This window comes from Stegodyphus dumicola, chromosome 9 (genome assembly GCF_044657685.1).
Source record: "Stegodyphus dumicola isolate Sdum_Otavi_A_Nest chromosome 9, ASM4465768v1".
NCBI lineage: Eukaryota > Metazoa > Arthropoda > Arachnida > Araneae > Eresidae > Stegodyphus > Stegodyphus dumicola.
The window spans coordinates 43794530-43811566 of NC_140776.1; the positions used below are offsets into that span (position 1 = coordinate 43794530).

General features: G+C 30.9%; 1 protein-coding gene across 5 annotated transcripts in view; it reads right to left on the minus strand.

Moving 5' to 3' along the window:
- Positions 1-17037, minus strand: part of LOC118196066 (beta-hexosaminidase subunit alpha-like) — a 72407-nt gene that overhangs the window by 35576 nt on the left and 19794 nt on the right. For 4 of the 5 annotated variants that reach the window (XM_035367449.2, XM_035367447.2, XM_035367450.2 and 1 more), the window contains exons 6-8: positions 13789-13890; positions 11129-11237; positions 5381-5585 (exon numbers count right to left, since the gene is read on the minus strand). In XM_035367449.2, the coding sequence (XP_035223340.1) occupies positions 5381-5585; positions 11129-11237; positions 13789-13890 (416 nt within the window). Of the gene's footprint in view, positions 1-5380; positions 5586-11128; positions 11238-13788; positions 13891-15169; positions 15274-17037 lie in introns of all 5 variants that reach the window. The other variant, XM_085823391.1, reaches the window with a different exon arrangement.

Consider the following 17037-nt stretch of genomic DNA (forward strand, 5'->3'; position numbering starts at 1 on the left):
AACAGGATGACATTACTTCGGGATCCCTTGACAATGCAGCATAGAGAGAGATGAAGACTCTGGTGAACCAAATGACAAAGCTGGATACAGGAGCAGCACAATGTCAGCTTTTCAAATGAGTCCTGGTTCTATATGCTGTATTCTGATGGCCGTATACATGTCTGGAGTGTCCGAGGAGACTGCATGTTCCCTGCTTGCATTTGATACCAGCATAGGGTCTCTGCACCTAGTGTGATGGTTTAGGCAGCCATTGGGTATATGACATGCACATCACTAGTTTGGATAGAGAGTAATTTGAACACAGATGGGTACATTTCTGACATCTTATGTCCAGTGATTATGCCCTATCTTCAAGATCCCCAAACGCCATGTTCCAATAAGATAATGCAAGACCATATTTTGCATGTCATGTTCTGATCTTCCTCGATAGATTATTCGATTGATGCCCTGGCCTCTGCAGTATCCAGATCTGTCAGCCACTGAAAATATCTGGTAATGGGTTGCTAAGAGATTGGCTCGCCCCCCCTCTTCAGACCCCCCTTACGACTGACGAAGTGTGGCATAGAATTGAAGCAGCACAGAATGAGTTACAAATGAATGAGTTTCTACTAATTTTGCACCCTTGTAAATCACCAAAATGCTTACAAATTTAATCATTTTATTTTCATACCATTGTGCTGTTGCCTTGGGAATACTGTATGAAGTTTTGTGAGTTCTGCGCATGCCTGCCTCTGATGAGTGATGGAGGAGAGAATGGCGTGCATGAAGCAGCAGTTCCTTTTTCACATCGGAATGTCATTATTCATGTGTTAAATGTGTGTTATTTAGAACTTATCACATGAAGCTTTCTTTCAATGTTATTCCAAACTTAAGTTTTATTAGTATGATTTTATAGACACTTTTGGAGGACTGGAACCATTCAAAATTTTCTTCCATACATTTTCCTTATAAGCCAACTGCAAGATTTTAAATTAAGAATAATTAATTTAAGGAATATCTAGTACATAAGTACACCTTCAAGTTTTTACTGATGATCAACGATTTCAATTTTTTAAAAGTAGAATGCCCTTTTATAATGTCACAAGTTTCTTTAAAAATTAATTAATTAATTAATTAAAAGTGTTTAAATGCAACAGAATTTAATGTAATGCAGTTCTTCATTAAAAAATTTTGGAAGATGTAAAACCTAAAAAGCAAAACAAGGTCTTGAACACATGCCATCAGATGCATTTTTGTTATTTTCCACATGTGCTCATATATGTGCCATAGACATCAGGTTCTTAACTAGAGAGAAATTACACCATAGAGGTGAATTTTATAGTTTAAGGGGGGAAATGCTGTCACATTTTATTCACCTGCTAAGTATTTTGTTTTATTTTATGGATATAAAAACTACTTTATTCAAGTTTTGATATTTATCAACATTTTCCATAATATTTCTTGCTTAAATCATGAAACACATTAAAAAACGATCTAAATTTATATAAATGTATATGCATTTTTCAAGTTTTGGAATGGAAAGGTAGAAGTATAACCAGATAGCAATGGTGAAAGGGATGCATGGATGAATAAATGTTCCAACCACTGCTGTAGATTACAGAGAACGTGACATCACTTTGAAAACAAATATTGATGACAGAAAGATACAAGAAAAGAGAACTCTGAATTGTTATTTGCTTGCAATTTTCATTAAAATATAAATAGTAATAAAAATGCCTCTTTTTTAAAGGATTAAATATAAAGTGGGTTTTACATTAAAAGTGGTCAGATATGCCTTTATAACAAATAATTGTACAATACCTAGAAAATTCAAATAACATTTATTTAAGAGTAGGAAGAAAGAAGAAAGGATACATTAGAAAGTGTACTAAAATCAAGATTCACATTATGAAAAGGAAAATGTTTCAGGGTTCATAGCCACATTTTAGTTAAAAAAATAAGCACCTATAAGCACTTTTCAAGCACATTTTAAGAAAAAAAAAAAAAAAAAAAATAAGCACCAGTCTAATTACATTATACACAACTGCATAACCTTAAAAAATAGACTTGTAATTTAAAATATGAGAAATGCAGTATTTATTAAGAGAGAATAAGCATTACCTCAACCATGGAAAATAATTACTTTTTTTTAAAAAATTTTAAATAACAGTTCAATTTACAGAACTAGTTTGCAATGAGAGAACACTATGCAGAACTAAACTATATTACAAGATTTAATGATGAAATTTTAGTTCAAAATACAGAAAATAATAATAATAAGGCATATTTATTGTATTCGCTTGGAACCTAATAATAAATACAATTTATATCGATATTTAACTAATTCAAATCTAAATTCTGAACATTTTCTAATTTTTAATTGTATATCAGTTTTCCCTTAACAGATATTGCAAGCAAAGTAATTTAAGTAAAAAAGAGGAACATTTCTGAAATCAGAAGACAGAAATTTGCTTCATGCAGTCATCCTTTAACAGTAAAAGCTTAACCAACCCGCATACTTGGAAATCAGCGAATATTCGGACAGTCAAGTGTAACTTGAAAAAGGGGTGCGGAGGGAAGGGGGGTAGACTGTAGCCGCTCTTTAGATTTTTCCGCTAAATAAATGCTTTTGACATTTCGATATGTGCATCATATAAAAATAAACCAATGGAACTGAAAAATATTCTGCTTAACAAGCACAGTAAAACTCTTTTAAGTGTTTATAAACAAATCTCGGACAGAACATCAAAATTAATTATCTCTGCAAAATATTGCAAACGTTATTGCACAATACGTGTGCCACAATTCTTCCCTACGTGATATTACGCAATTGGAATCAACAGCTGCCGGTATTGGGAGAATAAAGAACTAAATGACTGGGGTGTTTTTCATTCTAATTTTCAACAGACGGCATTAAATTTCCAGAGTAGAATCATTCTTCGCTTGGGTTGGTAGACCGCAGAACTTTTAGTCTCCAGATTGGAAAGTGACAAAAAAAAAAAAAAAAAAAAAAAAAAAAGTCTGTTGCTTGTTTTGCAGCGAACTGTAACAGTTTCAATATTCGAGATTTTGCGGAGAAAGGGGAGAACCTCCCAATCTTCGTACTGTATAATGTATTGGCCAATAGAATGAAATTATTTTGACTATTCGATTACTTTCCCTTTATTTAAGCCATTCTGAATATTATTCCTTAGAAAGCTAATCTGTGTGAAAGCACAACCATTTTTGGAAGTTTAATATACTTCAGCAGTTACTGTAATTATGTTATTATAAACATTCATACATATGCTCATAATATAAGCATAATGATCATAATAAATATGAAATGACCATGCGGAAGGAGAAAGCAGATTATTAAGATCTTAATAGAAATTCAAACGTGTGTAGTATTTGGTTGGGAGGAAAAGAATGCCGAATGTACCGGAATTTTCTACTGCTTTCACAATTCTTTGACCAATAGAACGACGGGCAGCTGTCTGTACTCTTCGTGCACACCAAAGGTTATGTTAATGCAGAGAAAGGGGGAAAAGCTATTTCCGGGAGTATGATTCACCATCTGACATTCCATATTAGGAAGAAAAGTTGTTTTAGTTTCGGCTTTGGTACGGGGAAAAAAATAGGGCGTTCATTAAAAAAAAAAGCACTAAAAGCAAAAAATAAGCACTAAAAACAAAAAATAAGGGCTTTAAAGAAAAAGTAAGCACCTATTAGGGCCTTTATATTTTATTTTCAAATATAAGGACTTATAAGCACTTATAAGGACCGCTACGAACCCTGTGTTTTGGGCCAGATTTCCATTTCCTCTTCTAACTGCAACAGATATTAGAAAATCAACTAAGGGCTACAATGTCATTCACAATCAATATGCATTCAAGTTATTAAATAGGCTAAACCTAATAATATACGACAGATTTTAAGGGTGCTGTCAGTTGTCATAATCAATTTATGGAAAGGAAATCCACTCAGAATAGACTAAGTGAATGATAGAAGGAGAAAAAAACCTTTACTCCAAAAGGAAATCTAAAAGTTGTTCCATTTGATTATAACTGTTATGGCTTCAGAATACAAATGTGGGAAGAAAGTAAAGGTGACAACCTTTTTGAAAGTGCAGTGTTTCCAATTTGTTAGATAGGGTAGAAGATGATTATTTATGAAACACCGAATCTGATGATTCAAACAATTCAGATACCAAATATTATCCCTATGATGAGGCATCAGTACTGCCAGATGACAATGAAATGAATGAAAATTTTATTTCTGATGATGACTGATTTTAGGTCTATGTTTATGGTCTGGAAATGCTTCAATCATCAGTCAATAAATGGAATGGTGAATATCTGTAGTATGGTTTTAAATTCAGAGAATATCACCTCTGCAGCTTCAAGTCGCATTTTAATTTCACATGATGGTGATTCAGAAAAAACTTTTCTTTAAGCAAAAGATTTCTTTCTTAAAAAATATTACTAAATAATGTTTTTAATTTTATACTCCCAAAATTTCCAAAATCCGGACTAACCAAAGTCGCAACGATTGCGGATTTTAGACTCTATACTGCAGATAATTTTATAAAATTGCTTTAATTATTCACCAGAAAACTGAATGAGTTTTAGAATAAATTTTAGATTATTTAAAAATATTTTTTATAGCTACACCAATTTAGCCTTAGAAAGCCACTTGAAAACTAAAATTAGAAGGAACATAACATGGACAATGATGTGAACAAATAACCTATATATAACACATGGTTATGTGAATGTTATTTCAAAGTCAGTTTTTATCATCAGGAAGAGTGAAAAATCTAATAAAAAGGAAACCAAGAGAAATGCATAAGAAAATCATGAATAACAAATACAAGCATCACAGCCCTTTTTTTTAACATCAGATACATTTTCAAATTTCTAAAAATACAGTTTGAAAAACTTAATAAATATACATAAATAAATAAACAGGTCTTGAATGAATATAATTTTAGCAGGTATCTGAAACAATCTTTAGGAAAAACTTATTTTCTTTCTCTCTATAGGTTGAAGGTTTTCAACAATTACTTACCTCAAAATGGAACAATTAAATATAATCAATTATAAAACCTTAATTTTTTAAATAAATTAAATTAGTGAACATTAATGAAGAAGGCATACCCTCTGCATATTCAATAACTTTAAAAGCAGTTCCATTCTGGATTGACGGGCAATAAGAGGTAAAAGGATAATATTTAATAAAAATTTTAGTTATCTCTTTTATAAAATATTATTATATACAGTAATACTGTTGCTAATTATAGAATTTTGTTTAATTATACATATAAAAATATATTTCTATCACAATATTCTTGATGTGATAATGGGCTACTTTAAATCAAAGATTTAAAGACAAGAAAATATTTAATGTTTTAACAACTTACCAGCAGTCAAAACTAACTTCATCACCTCCTAAATGAACATAGGAGTCAGGGAAAACATTATCTATTTCATTAAAGAATGATTCTAAGAAAGTGTATGTGTCATCATTGATTGGATTTAAAGGACCATATCTTCCATTTGGAGATTGTCCAGAATAACAAGTTGTCAAAAGATCTGGCTGCCCTTTCCCCCAAGAAAGAGTGTGGCCTAAAATAAAAATATAAATATATATAAACTCAAAAGTGCTTTTATTTTTATGTAAGTATTTTAGATATTTGCTTTGCATTGCTACAAATTTGTACATTTTTTTTTTTTTTTTTTTTTTTTTTTTTGTGATTTTAGTGCTTTTTTCATATCTTCCAAAGATTTTTCCCTCAAAAATTTCAAATCGCAATATACACTGCTCAAAACAATTAGGGGATATTATGATTTTGGATATAAAATGCAGATAAGGAAATGTTTTAATGACTGATATAATAATGATAAAATGTTTTAGAGCTGTAAGATATGAGAAAAGAAAAAGAAGCAACAAACAAGGAATAATTAAATTTATTGACGATATTTAACAGTAACAAAGAGTGCACAATATGTGCATATTACATAAACAAACAAAAAGTGTGATTTCTCAGATAAAAATGAGTTTCAATAAGGGGTACGTTTTCTCTTGACTGAAAGCAATGTCACACACCTACGAGGCATGGAACCAATAAAATTATCAGTGAGGGACCAAGGTATTTTCTCCCACTCCAGTAGAAGACAGCTTTCAAACCGCTGAATAGTTTCTGGAAGTGATAAGTGACTCACAACCCTTCTCCTAACATCCCAAATATTAATTCAGAAGTCAAACAACAAAAATCAGCGTTATACCTACAAAATTTTCACAGGACTAGTTTCGATGGTTTTACCGAACCATCATCTTCAGCTGCAAAACCGCAAATGAACAAGGTAGGAAATAATGATTAGATAAGATAAGAAAGCGTGAACAAGAATAAGCAAGTGGCGCCATCTGTTGGCGAAACCAGAACTAAAACATAATTTCTCTAAAAGCCGAAGGCAAATTTGGATTGGAATTAGGATCGTTAACTAAAACAGAAAGATTTTTATGAATGTGAAATGCCTCTAGAAAATCCAGTTCTCCAATGGAAGATGTTTTTTGAATAATTTTGGCAGCAGAAAAATTGAAAGTGTGATTTTCGGACCAGCAATGTTGAGCAACAGATGACTTCTGTGTTTCCTTTTTTATAACATATGCCTCATGTTCTTTGACGCGAAATTTTAAGGCTCTCTTAGTTTGGCCAATGTTGGACCATATAATCCGATCCCTAAAGATCCTTCACCTTCGGACTTATCCAAAATAAAAACTGCGATCAAATCTTCGCAAATCATTTCAAGCAACTTAAAACATTCGCTTATCCCATCTGTTGCGAATTGTGCCAGATTATATGCTCTTCCCAAAATTCATAAAAGTGGTATTCCTTTCCGCCCTATTGTATCAAATTTAGGTACTGCCTCGTATCCTTTAGCTAAATATTTAGTTTCTAGATTTTCCACTCTATTAGACAATAACATTTACACCATAAAAAGTTCAATAGAGTTTGTTAAAAAGGTTAAAAACATTTCTCCTAGTAATTTACTCATGGTTTCTTTTGATGTAAAATCATTATTCACCAATGTCCCAGTGGAGGGTGCATTAAGATGTCTAGAAACCAGACTTCGCGAATTTCATTTCTCTTGCATCGAAATTGAGGAGCTAATTTCTCTCACTCAACTCTGTTTGAAACAAACACATTTTGTTTTCCAAAATAAATATTACAAGCAAACTGAGGGATTAGCCATGGGAAGCCCCCTCAGTCCCATCCTGGCTGATATCTACATGCATTATTATGAATCAAAATTGTTTGAAACTTTAAACTTCCCGGCATGGTTCCGCTACGTAGACGATACTTTTACCCTGTTTGAAGGTAATAAAGATGATTTAAATAAAGTTCTTTCAACAATGAATTCTATTGATCCTGCTATTCAGTTCACTTTTGAACTTGAGACTTGCAATTCTCTTCCGTTTCTCGACATTCTGGTCACACGTAACACATCCAACTTCAGTACTACAGTTTACCGTAAACCTTCATCGGTTTGCCTTCCACCACACTTTAAATCATGTCATCCGACTAAACAAAAGTTAGCTTCATTTTATTCCTATGTTTTCCGTGCTCTTCAAGTTTGCTCCTCCAAACTAGCCCTTGATGAAGAACTAAATTATTTAAAAGCAATAGCTATTGACAGGGGCTTTTCACCCAACATTATTAATCAAGCAGTTAAAAAATTCTCATCTGAACACACTAAAAGCCACACTCTTATTTTAGGAGATTATAAAAATTCTGTTGTCATTCCCTTCTTTCCATCAATTAGCTATAAAGTTGCACATATTTTGCAGAAATTTAACTTTCGGGTTGTTTATTCTCCCATCAATAAAATTCCAACTTCTATACTCAAGGACTCCATTCCGGATATGAATTCCTGGGGTATTTATAGGATTCCTTGCCAGTGTGGTTTAATTTACATTGGCCAAACTAAGAGAGCCTTAAAATTTCGCGTCAAAGAACATGAGGCATATGTTAGAAAAAAGGAAACACAGAAGTCTTCTGTTGCTCAACATTGCTGGTCCGAAAATCACACTTTCAATTTTTCTGCTGCCAAAATTATTCAAAAAACATCTTCCATTGGAGAACTGGATTTTCTAGAGGCATTTCACATTCATAAAAATCTTTCTGTTCTAGTTAACGATCCTAATTCCAATCCAAATTTGCCTTCGGTTTTTAGAGAAATTATGTTTTAGTTCTGGTTTCGCCAACAGATGGCGCCACTTGCTTATTCTTGTTCAGGCTTTCTTATCTTATCTAATCATTATTTCCAACCTTGTTCATTTGCGGTTTTGCAGCTGAAGATGATGGTTCGGTAAAACCATCGAAACTAGTCCTGTGAAAATTTTGTAGGTATAACGCTGATTTTTGTTGTTTGACTTCTGAATTAGTATTTATTCGGCATGTTATTGTGTCTTAATCCCAAATATGTTCTGTTGGATTCATCATTGGGGAACAAGCTGGCCAATCCATTTGAAGGATTCCTTTGTCAAAAGGGAAACTGTCCACTAGCTAAGGATGGTAATGTCTAGCACTAGCTCATGGCTAGCATTTGGCATCCATGGCATCCATAATGCCAAGCCCATCATCCAAGGCTCATAATGTCAAGTGCCAGCCATGAGCCAATAGCTCATGGATGACTTCATCCCTGATTGCTACAGCATAAAGGACCACAATAAGTCTGAGGATCTCATCCCTATATCACTGAGCCATTAATGCTCCACTCCTCATAAAGTGCGTGGTTGTTCGGCTATCGAAATAGCGGCCCAAAAAAATCACTCTGCTCCCAATTCAACTACACCATCTTACTGAGACATCATATTCACTGTTATAAAAAATTTAACATGTGTCAATTGTTTTTAATCTTCTCCTATAGAAGGAATGCTGCAGGTCACTTTTATTCCTTATCTAAAACATGAAGTTTTCGACGGTACAGACAAAATTTGCATATCCCCAACTTTGTAAATATTAAAATTTTCCTTTTTAACCTCTTCTATTTTATTAAAAACATTGTTGACTGTTTGATTGTTTTATACCGAACTCACAATATCTCCTAATAATTTTGAGCAGTGTATATTTTGGAACAAAAATTATGGAATTTGCTCTCAAGTTTTACAAAAGATTTTGCAATAGTAGATTCACTATAGATATCTATAATAAGTGCTTAATGCATTGCGTATTTTGCTTAAATATTAAATAAAGATCATATTTGTTTGCTAAAAATATCTTCATTCATGATATCATACAATTCAAAATACTTCATATATCTCTGCAACAAGAAAATCCACACATCTTGAAAAAGCAGTGGCTCAATACGAAACTGGCCGAACACATAGAGGAAACCATAGCATATATGGCCACCCTGGGCATGATCCAAGCAGAAATGCAATCTGGCATGAGTGCATACAAGCATCTAATGATGTCTTGAGAGATGTGCCACCACATTTAGTGTATTTAATTACACAGAGAGGTCAGAAATGTTTTATGATGGTTGGTGCCAGCTGCCAGCCATATCCCAAACATATACAATGAGGAAAAAGTTTGCAACTGGGATGGAGAAGGGCTGTAGGTTGTGAAGAAGGTCTACTGTGATTTATGCTGCATGAAAATGAGCATTATCATGTTGAAAATAGCTACAGGCTCAAAAGCATGGCTACTACAATAGACTACCATCGATGTTGTTGGCTGCTCAGAGTGAAGCTCAGGATGATTAAAAGTAATCAAGTCTCATATGCCATAGCACTCAAAGGTAATGCCAGGCATGATGCTGCTGCTCCACACCCAAATAAAGTGAGCAGTATTGGCCTGGCTGCTTGCTCACATAGTTGCAATAGCCATCAGGGCCAAATGATAACACAGATTCATTGATGAAAATAACTCTAGATCTTTACATTCCACACATAGGTATGACACCACGGCAAATGCTATTGGTGATGAGCTATCATCAATGGAAGATATCACAAGGGTCACTAACAATGCAGTACACCCTTCAACACTTGGTTTTCAATGGTTCTATGTGACATCACATATGCCAGATATGCAAATAGGTTCCACAAATGGCAGAAAGTGTAGCTGTCTGTGTGGCTGTGGCAGTGTAGATAATGGCTTAACCTGTGCATAGTGGCACACCCTTTGCATTCCATGGCCTGCCACTTCATAGTATAATTCTACTAAAGGGTATGTGTAAGAAAGTTAAGTAATATAACAGATTAATAGATACATGATATGTATATTATTTAAATTTTGAAAACTAGCAATTTTCAGGCTCATTTAATATTAATTTTCTTGGCAAAAGGAATTTTTTTTTTTTTTCAAAATCTTTGTTCTGAAGCAAAAGTTTAAAATTATTCTGAATTTCGTCAATCATTAAAGTCTAGCAGATCTCTAAGTAAATTCTCAAGTTTACTTGAGAATTTATTCAGAGATAAATTTTAAAAATGATAAAATTTAAATAATTAAAAAGGAAATTATTTGAAATCATGTTTTTTATACATATAAAAATGATATACTGATGAGATTCAGCTGATCACTTCTACATGTAATAGTTAGCCTCCAATTAGCCCAAAGTTTGGCCAGAACAAAAAATTTTCCAGTATAGACTAAGGAAGAAATACTTTCTTGATTACATTTCAAAAATGTCCTTGCAAATTTATACACAGACTCTCTTAATTTTCTACAAACTGCTTTATAGTTTAGACATATTTTGAGATAGACACATATGAAGTTACTTAAAGGCATTAGGAAAAATAATGGCAGACATATTTGGAGAGTTAATAATCTTTTTTTCTATTATTATTATTTGAATGCTTAAATTATTTTTACAATGGTCACACATGCAAAGTTTTATTTTTAATGAAAAATTTACATTAGAAATGTTTAATTTCTTGAAAATATTTTTCATAGAACATAATGGAATTGCAATGAGAAACAATAGTTACGGAAAATGCTCATATTAGCATTTTCATTCATCTACAAAAATCTTAAATAAAATTTTACTCATTACAAATACTTAAAGTTTACAACATTTACATAATAAATTATGTGATATTTTCATGTCAGCTGAAGAATTAGTTTAAAAAAAATATAGTATAGCTTTTAAATCTTCTTACATACCAGGAGTATCAAATTCCGCAAGAACTCTTATTCCCCTCAAACGTGCATATTCAATAACTGTAGCCACATCTGCTTGAGAATATATGTGTGTTTCAGGATTGAAAGCTCCCTACATGAAGTTAAAATGTCACATTTTCTATTTTTGTTTGTACTAATCACATCTTTATACAGAATTATTGCAACATTATCAATTACTTTTCTAAAGAAAATAAAGAAATTATTACATACAGTAGTATTATATTATAAAACCTTGCTATAGCACATCTGGTTTATAATCAGCCCCAGATAAAATAAATGAACTTTTTATTTGCATCTAATTTTGTATATACTGAATGCTACTTAATATCACTATAATGGAATTCAAAATGTTAAAAAAAAGGGGGGGATATAACAAACTTTGTAGATAATCTTCAAGACATGTTTTTTTAATAAAATTTCTGCAATTTTCAACTCAAAAATTATTAACCCTTAAAATCATCCATGCGTATTAGGTATCTTCAGATTACTGTTCTTTTATGTTTACTTCCACCATCTCTGTGTTTTAAACAAAGGCTATGCGTTCTTAGAAAGCCAAGACACATAATGAGCTAAACATAGGAGATTATATTGTGTCATCCACTGAGCCAAAAAAAATCATCCATATATTGAAAAGCTTTTAATAAAAATAAAGACAAATTAATACTAATAAAAAAAACTTCCTCCAATAAAAATAACGGCCAGCAACATTTGCAGGTGAGATATTCAGAAATGCAAAAAAGAAATGTCTAGGATGTATCTTGGCAATGGGGAAAAAAAAAAAAAAAAAAAAAAAAAAAAATCAATGAAATATAATACCATATTTTCAACAAAAAATTATACCAATGAAATTTGGCTGTTCTATAAGATGATGCCAAATCAGATGATAATATTTACAGAGTAAATATGCAGTAGTGCAAAACCGAAGAATTTCAATCAGTTCGATTGAGCATCAGAACTCTGTTCAATGTTGATGCTATGATGGAAATTTTTGCTATTTAAGAGGGGGGAAAAAAGGAAACTGTGAATAGATTCTTACAAGCTTGGGGGATATACAGGTATTTATCTTTTAAGGAATGGAACTTTTTCTTTATCCTCATTAGTTTGTTTCATTCAGCATTTAAAATGCTGTTCAAATTCTACCCTCTGAATGGGAGATGGTGAATTCTTTAGATTTTTCGCAAGATATTTTTTGTAAGGGCTATATTACTTTTACTTTGCAGACCATCTGCGTTTTCATTGAATATTGGATAGAATAGATTAGTGATGAAATTATCCCAATTCATATTTCCACGTAAGGCAAAATTTCACATATTCTTTTACTTAATTCTCTTCATTCTGCACTGAGGAAATTTTCTGTGTCAAAAATTCATTCATATGCTGAGCTGTAAATGTATAGCATTCTGTATTGAAGATACGATGAATTTTATTTTAAAAGTGCTGAATGGATGTAGCTAAATAATTATCTGCCAGGAACACAATTAACATAAATCTACAGATGGTAACACATGAGAAAACTGCGACTTGATAATTGCTATTCATTGGGGAGGAGGGGGGAAGAGCTGGATACATAAAGAAGGTGAGAAGACTGATTATTGATGGATTATCAGTTGGTTTTTAATGTTTTATACTCTGAAAAGTCTAATATCCAATGATACTCGAACTAAAAATTAGAAGGATGGTAACTCATCACTATGTAGGTTTGGTTAACAGCATCTTATATCTCTTCTCAGTCAAATAAGAGGAAATGCTAAGAATTACTGCATTCTCCTTTTGAAACACACTTCTATGATGTAAAAGGTGAGCACTTTCAGCTAGCAGTGGAATATCTGTGATCTAAAGTTTGAAGTTACAGTTGATTTTTAATGGTTTTTGTTCCAAAATATCTAATGATCTCCCTTATTACTCATATTTTAACATTTTATAAAAAACTTAATTAAAAAATAATTAGACCAGATGGGCTGTCAATTTCATTTTGGCATTTTGTGCTGATTCATTATAAACGGCATTTCACTTTCCAAATTGTTGCCACCAAATATTAGAGCCCTACATTATATTTAAAGAAACTAAATAATAAAGAATCTGCATGAATGTATATATGTTTCTTGCACAGTAAAAAAACAGCGGTACTTAGAGACATCAAATTTTGAATGAGGTAGTCATCCACTTGAATACTGGTATCCGGAAGACCAAATTTGGAATTTGTTTTACTATTTCATATTTTGTAAAACTTTAACGAATGACTTCTAACAATAGTTTCCTTTTGGACAATATCCATTTTTTTCACAAAGACAGAAAATCAATTTACAAATAGTAATTTTTAGATTAATGATAATACAGACTGAAAAACTGTGACAATATAACTTACAAAAAGGATTTTCAAATATAAAACGGACTATTTTAGTTTATTTTATGACAATTTTCAAATCATTATTTTTGTTTTAAAATATTACAGCATTTTTAAAAAAGGGAAAAAATATTCTTGGTAAAACAATTACATAAAAAAATAATGTCTCACATACACCTTTACATTTTAAAAAAATCTATTTGTATGGAACAAAATATGCAAATTTAATAACAAATTAAACAATAATAAATTAAATAACATATTTTCTGACATCAATAACAGCTGATAATAAACTTACTTTTTGGCTAAGACTAGGAAACTTCTTGCTGACATAAGGGAAAGAGGGGTCATCAACAATATGCCAGTGAAAAACATTTAATTTTGTTTGTGCCATGGCATCCTAAATGTGACAGATAAATTTTAAGTTAGAACAATTAACAAGTAAATTTAAATTTATTTTAAGATACTTAGAGCTGATTTTCTACATTCTTTAGTTATGCTCACCAATGTACTTTCATCACAGAAGATGAGAGATTAATAATTCAGATAAAATTATATTAATATTATTTTTTAATCAAATTAATGTTTTTTGGCTAATCGTTTACTCAGAGTTAGAACCTAAATTTCAACAGCATGCTACTTAATGTCAGATTTAAAAAAAAATTATATTAATGTATAGGAGTTAGTAAGCATTTTATATATTTTAAAATTGACTGTATTTTTTGCATATTATGTTGTCTAACATTCTAAAGCATAAAAATAATGAAATCCACATGATAAAAGTTTAAAATTCACCAGTTCTAAGAATTAAGTCAAAATTTTTATAAAATTATTTAAATTGTAATAAAATTAGTTAAATTGTAAGAATTTAGAATCCAATTTCCTTTAGGTTTTATGAAACATAAATATAGAATCAGTTTTCTCTAAATTTTATCAAAACTTTTGGAAAATTAGACCTAAAGAAATCTTTTTTTTTCACTTAGAAAGTTCATGAATTCAAACTTCTTACAACTTCCGCACATCTGCTTGGATACATTATTATTTAACACACATGATTTCACATCTTTCATTGCCATTCTATTCTTATAGAAAAAAATTCTTTTACTACTTTGTACTACTTTTACTACTGTACCTGATTGCATTTTTAAACTGAAACAAACTAAGAAATTACAGTTTCATTTCTATGGTATTCACACAAACATTTGAACATATCATTTTGAATAACAGGAAATATCCACAGGTAACTCTGATTACTTTTTCTTCTCTTATTTGGATTTAGCAATTTTATGTAATTTTACCTGTTTATAGTATCAATTGACTGGTTAAAATCTCCAAGCAGTAGCCTTTGTTTTTTGAAGAAATATTAATAATTTATTAGTCAATTTAAAATTTCAATATTTTTATTACTGCCCCTTTATAAGACTTTGAGGTACTTTCATTTACTGACTTAAATGAAAATCTCCTCTACATTGTTTGCTTTAAGTTTATTCTAATATATAATTCTGTCATTATTAAGCAACAGAAAAAGGCCAAAACAAAAACATTTCTGGAACATCATAAAGTACTAGATGGGAACTTTTTTTTTTTCATTATGCAGTTTGAAATAAATTACGTTCTGCTTCTAATTTTGTTTAAATTTTATTTACTGCAAATGTCCATTAAAGAAGGGAAAGACTTACAATTTTAAATATTTTTAAGAGCATGTTCTGAAGTTAAATAACTATCAGTTGAATTATATTCTTAAAAAGCATCTCAGGTTCATTTTCAGCTGTGCACCAAATTTCTGAAAAATACATTTATCACATAAACAGAACATACTGTTATATCATACAGTTCATTGGAAAAATTCAGAAATAAGGATTAGCCGGCTTTAAATTAAATATACAGTACAGTGAAGTAGATAAATCATCTCTAGCATACTGAGAAAAATAATGAATTGTAATAAATTCATTGGTTAAATAATGAATGCTCTCTCCTGGCAACACACAACTCATTTTGATTTGAAGTTTTGATATTAAAATAAATGATTCAATGCAAAACTACAGATTAAATGCAAAGGATTTTATTATATAAATGAATTAAAAAGCAATTATTCTTTTTTTCCAATTTTAAATTTATAAGCATGTGCTGAGACAACGTTTCTGCTTTTATCTTGTAAAATTTAATTTTTTTCTTATTAAACCTTGAAGCAACTGTATTTTTACAAATTTTATTTTACATAAACCTATAATAAAATATGCAAAATTTATTTTTCATACATTATCTTTTTCTATTAATCATTTAGTAAATTATCATTACATTAAAAGTAGCAAAGATATTTTGTTATAGATGTTAACATTTTCTGAACAACTTTATTCCATTATTAAGTTTCTTCAAAACATCAATATTTTTACATTAGATACTTTCTCTTACTTCCTGAATTTCTTTGATATACCATTATATAATAATTTCATGGAAATAGAATATTGACCTCTCCACGACCAAGTAAAACAATTCAAAAAGGGTCTCTTTTAGAAAACCATTTAGGTATTTCTCTTTAACTATATTAAATGCCCTTTATCTTCATGTATCATGATGCCAATTAAAAGTTCCAGTATCTGCTATTCATTTCCATGTAAAAATTTATGTTTGATCGATCTTGCAATGATTACTTTCTGGTTGTGTGTATTAAAAAGAAAGATGATAATTTACTGTAGTTTACTAATGCCTAAATTCTAATCTTTGATTTTAAATTATTTTTCTATATAAACAGCAATTATTTATTCACTAAAAATACAGAGAAAAAATACATTTTAAATTTTTAAATGATATGTTATTTAATCACTGGTTTAAATCAGGTCCTTTAATAAAATGAAAGCAAAATAACACACTAGAAAAGTTACAAAACCTGAAAAGCAGTAAAAAATCAGATAATCTTTGAGCATATCAGGAAGATTTCTCATCAAGAATGAATACTTAACTTTACTCAGATGTCATATGTAGATACCAGATGTTATTAGAAAAGTTTATAATTGAAAATGCTCCTAAACTGGATTGAGAAAAAATTTCAAACTTTTAAGTGATAATATCATTGTAGAGAGAACCTGAGAAAATTAAAAGTTCCCAGATATAAACAGAAACCAGATATAATCAGATGGTTTGGTTTGGTTTGGTTTATTAGATTACGGCAAAGCACTCGAGGGCTATCTGCCTTAAGGGAGGGATGCCTTCGTGGAGGACTTTTTAAGGGAAACTGGCTCGTATATACGTTACACATGGGGAAAACCACGAAAACGCCCATGCAGCCAGCCCGTTCGCGGGATTCGAACCTCGGACCGAACTACCAGTGTTCAGCGACGTTACCGCTCGGCCGCTGGTGGGCAGATATAATCAGAAAGTTCTTTAGAACATTTGAGAGATATTATAGACTGAAATGAGATTTTCAAACATCAAAAACTTTCAGAATATTTCATAATTAAATGTATTAATAAAATAAAAAATTGAGACATCATATTGAAAACAGATTTGCCTTAAAAAGATGCAAATGTTATTTTCAAGAAAGTATTTA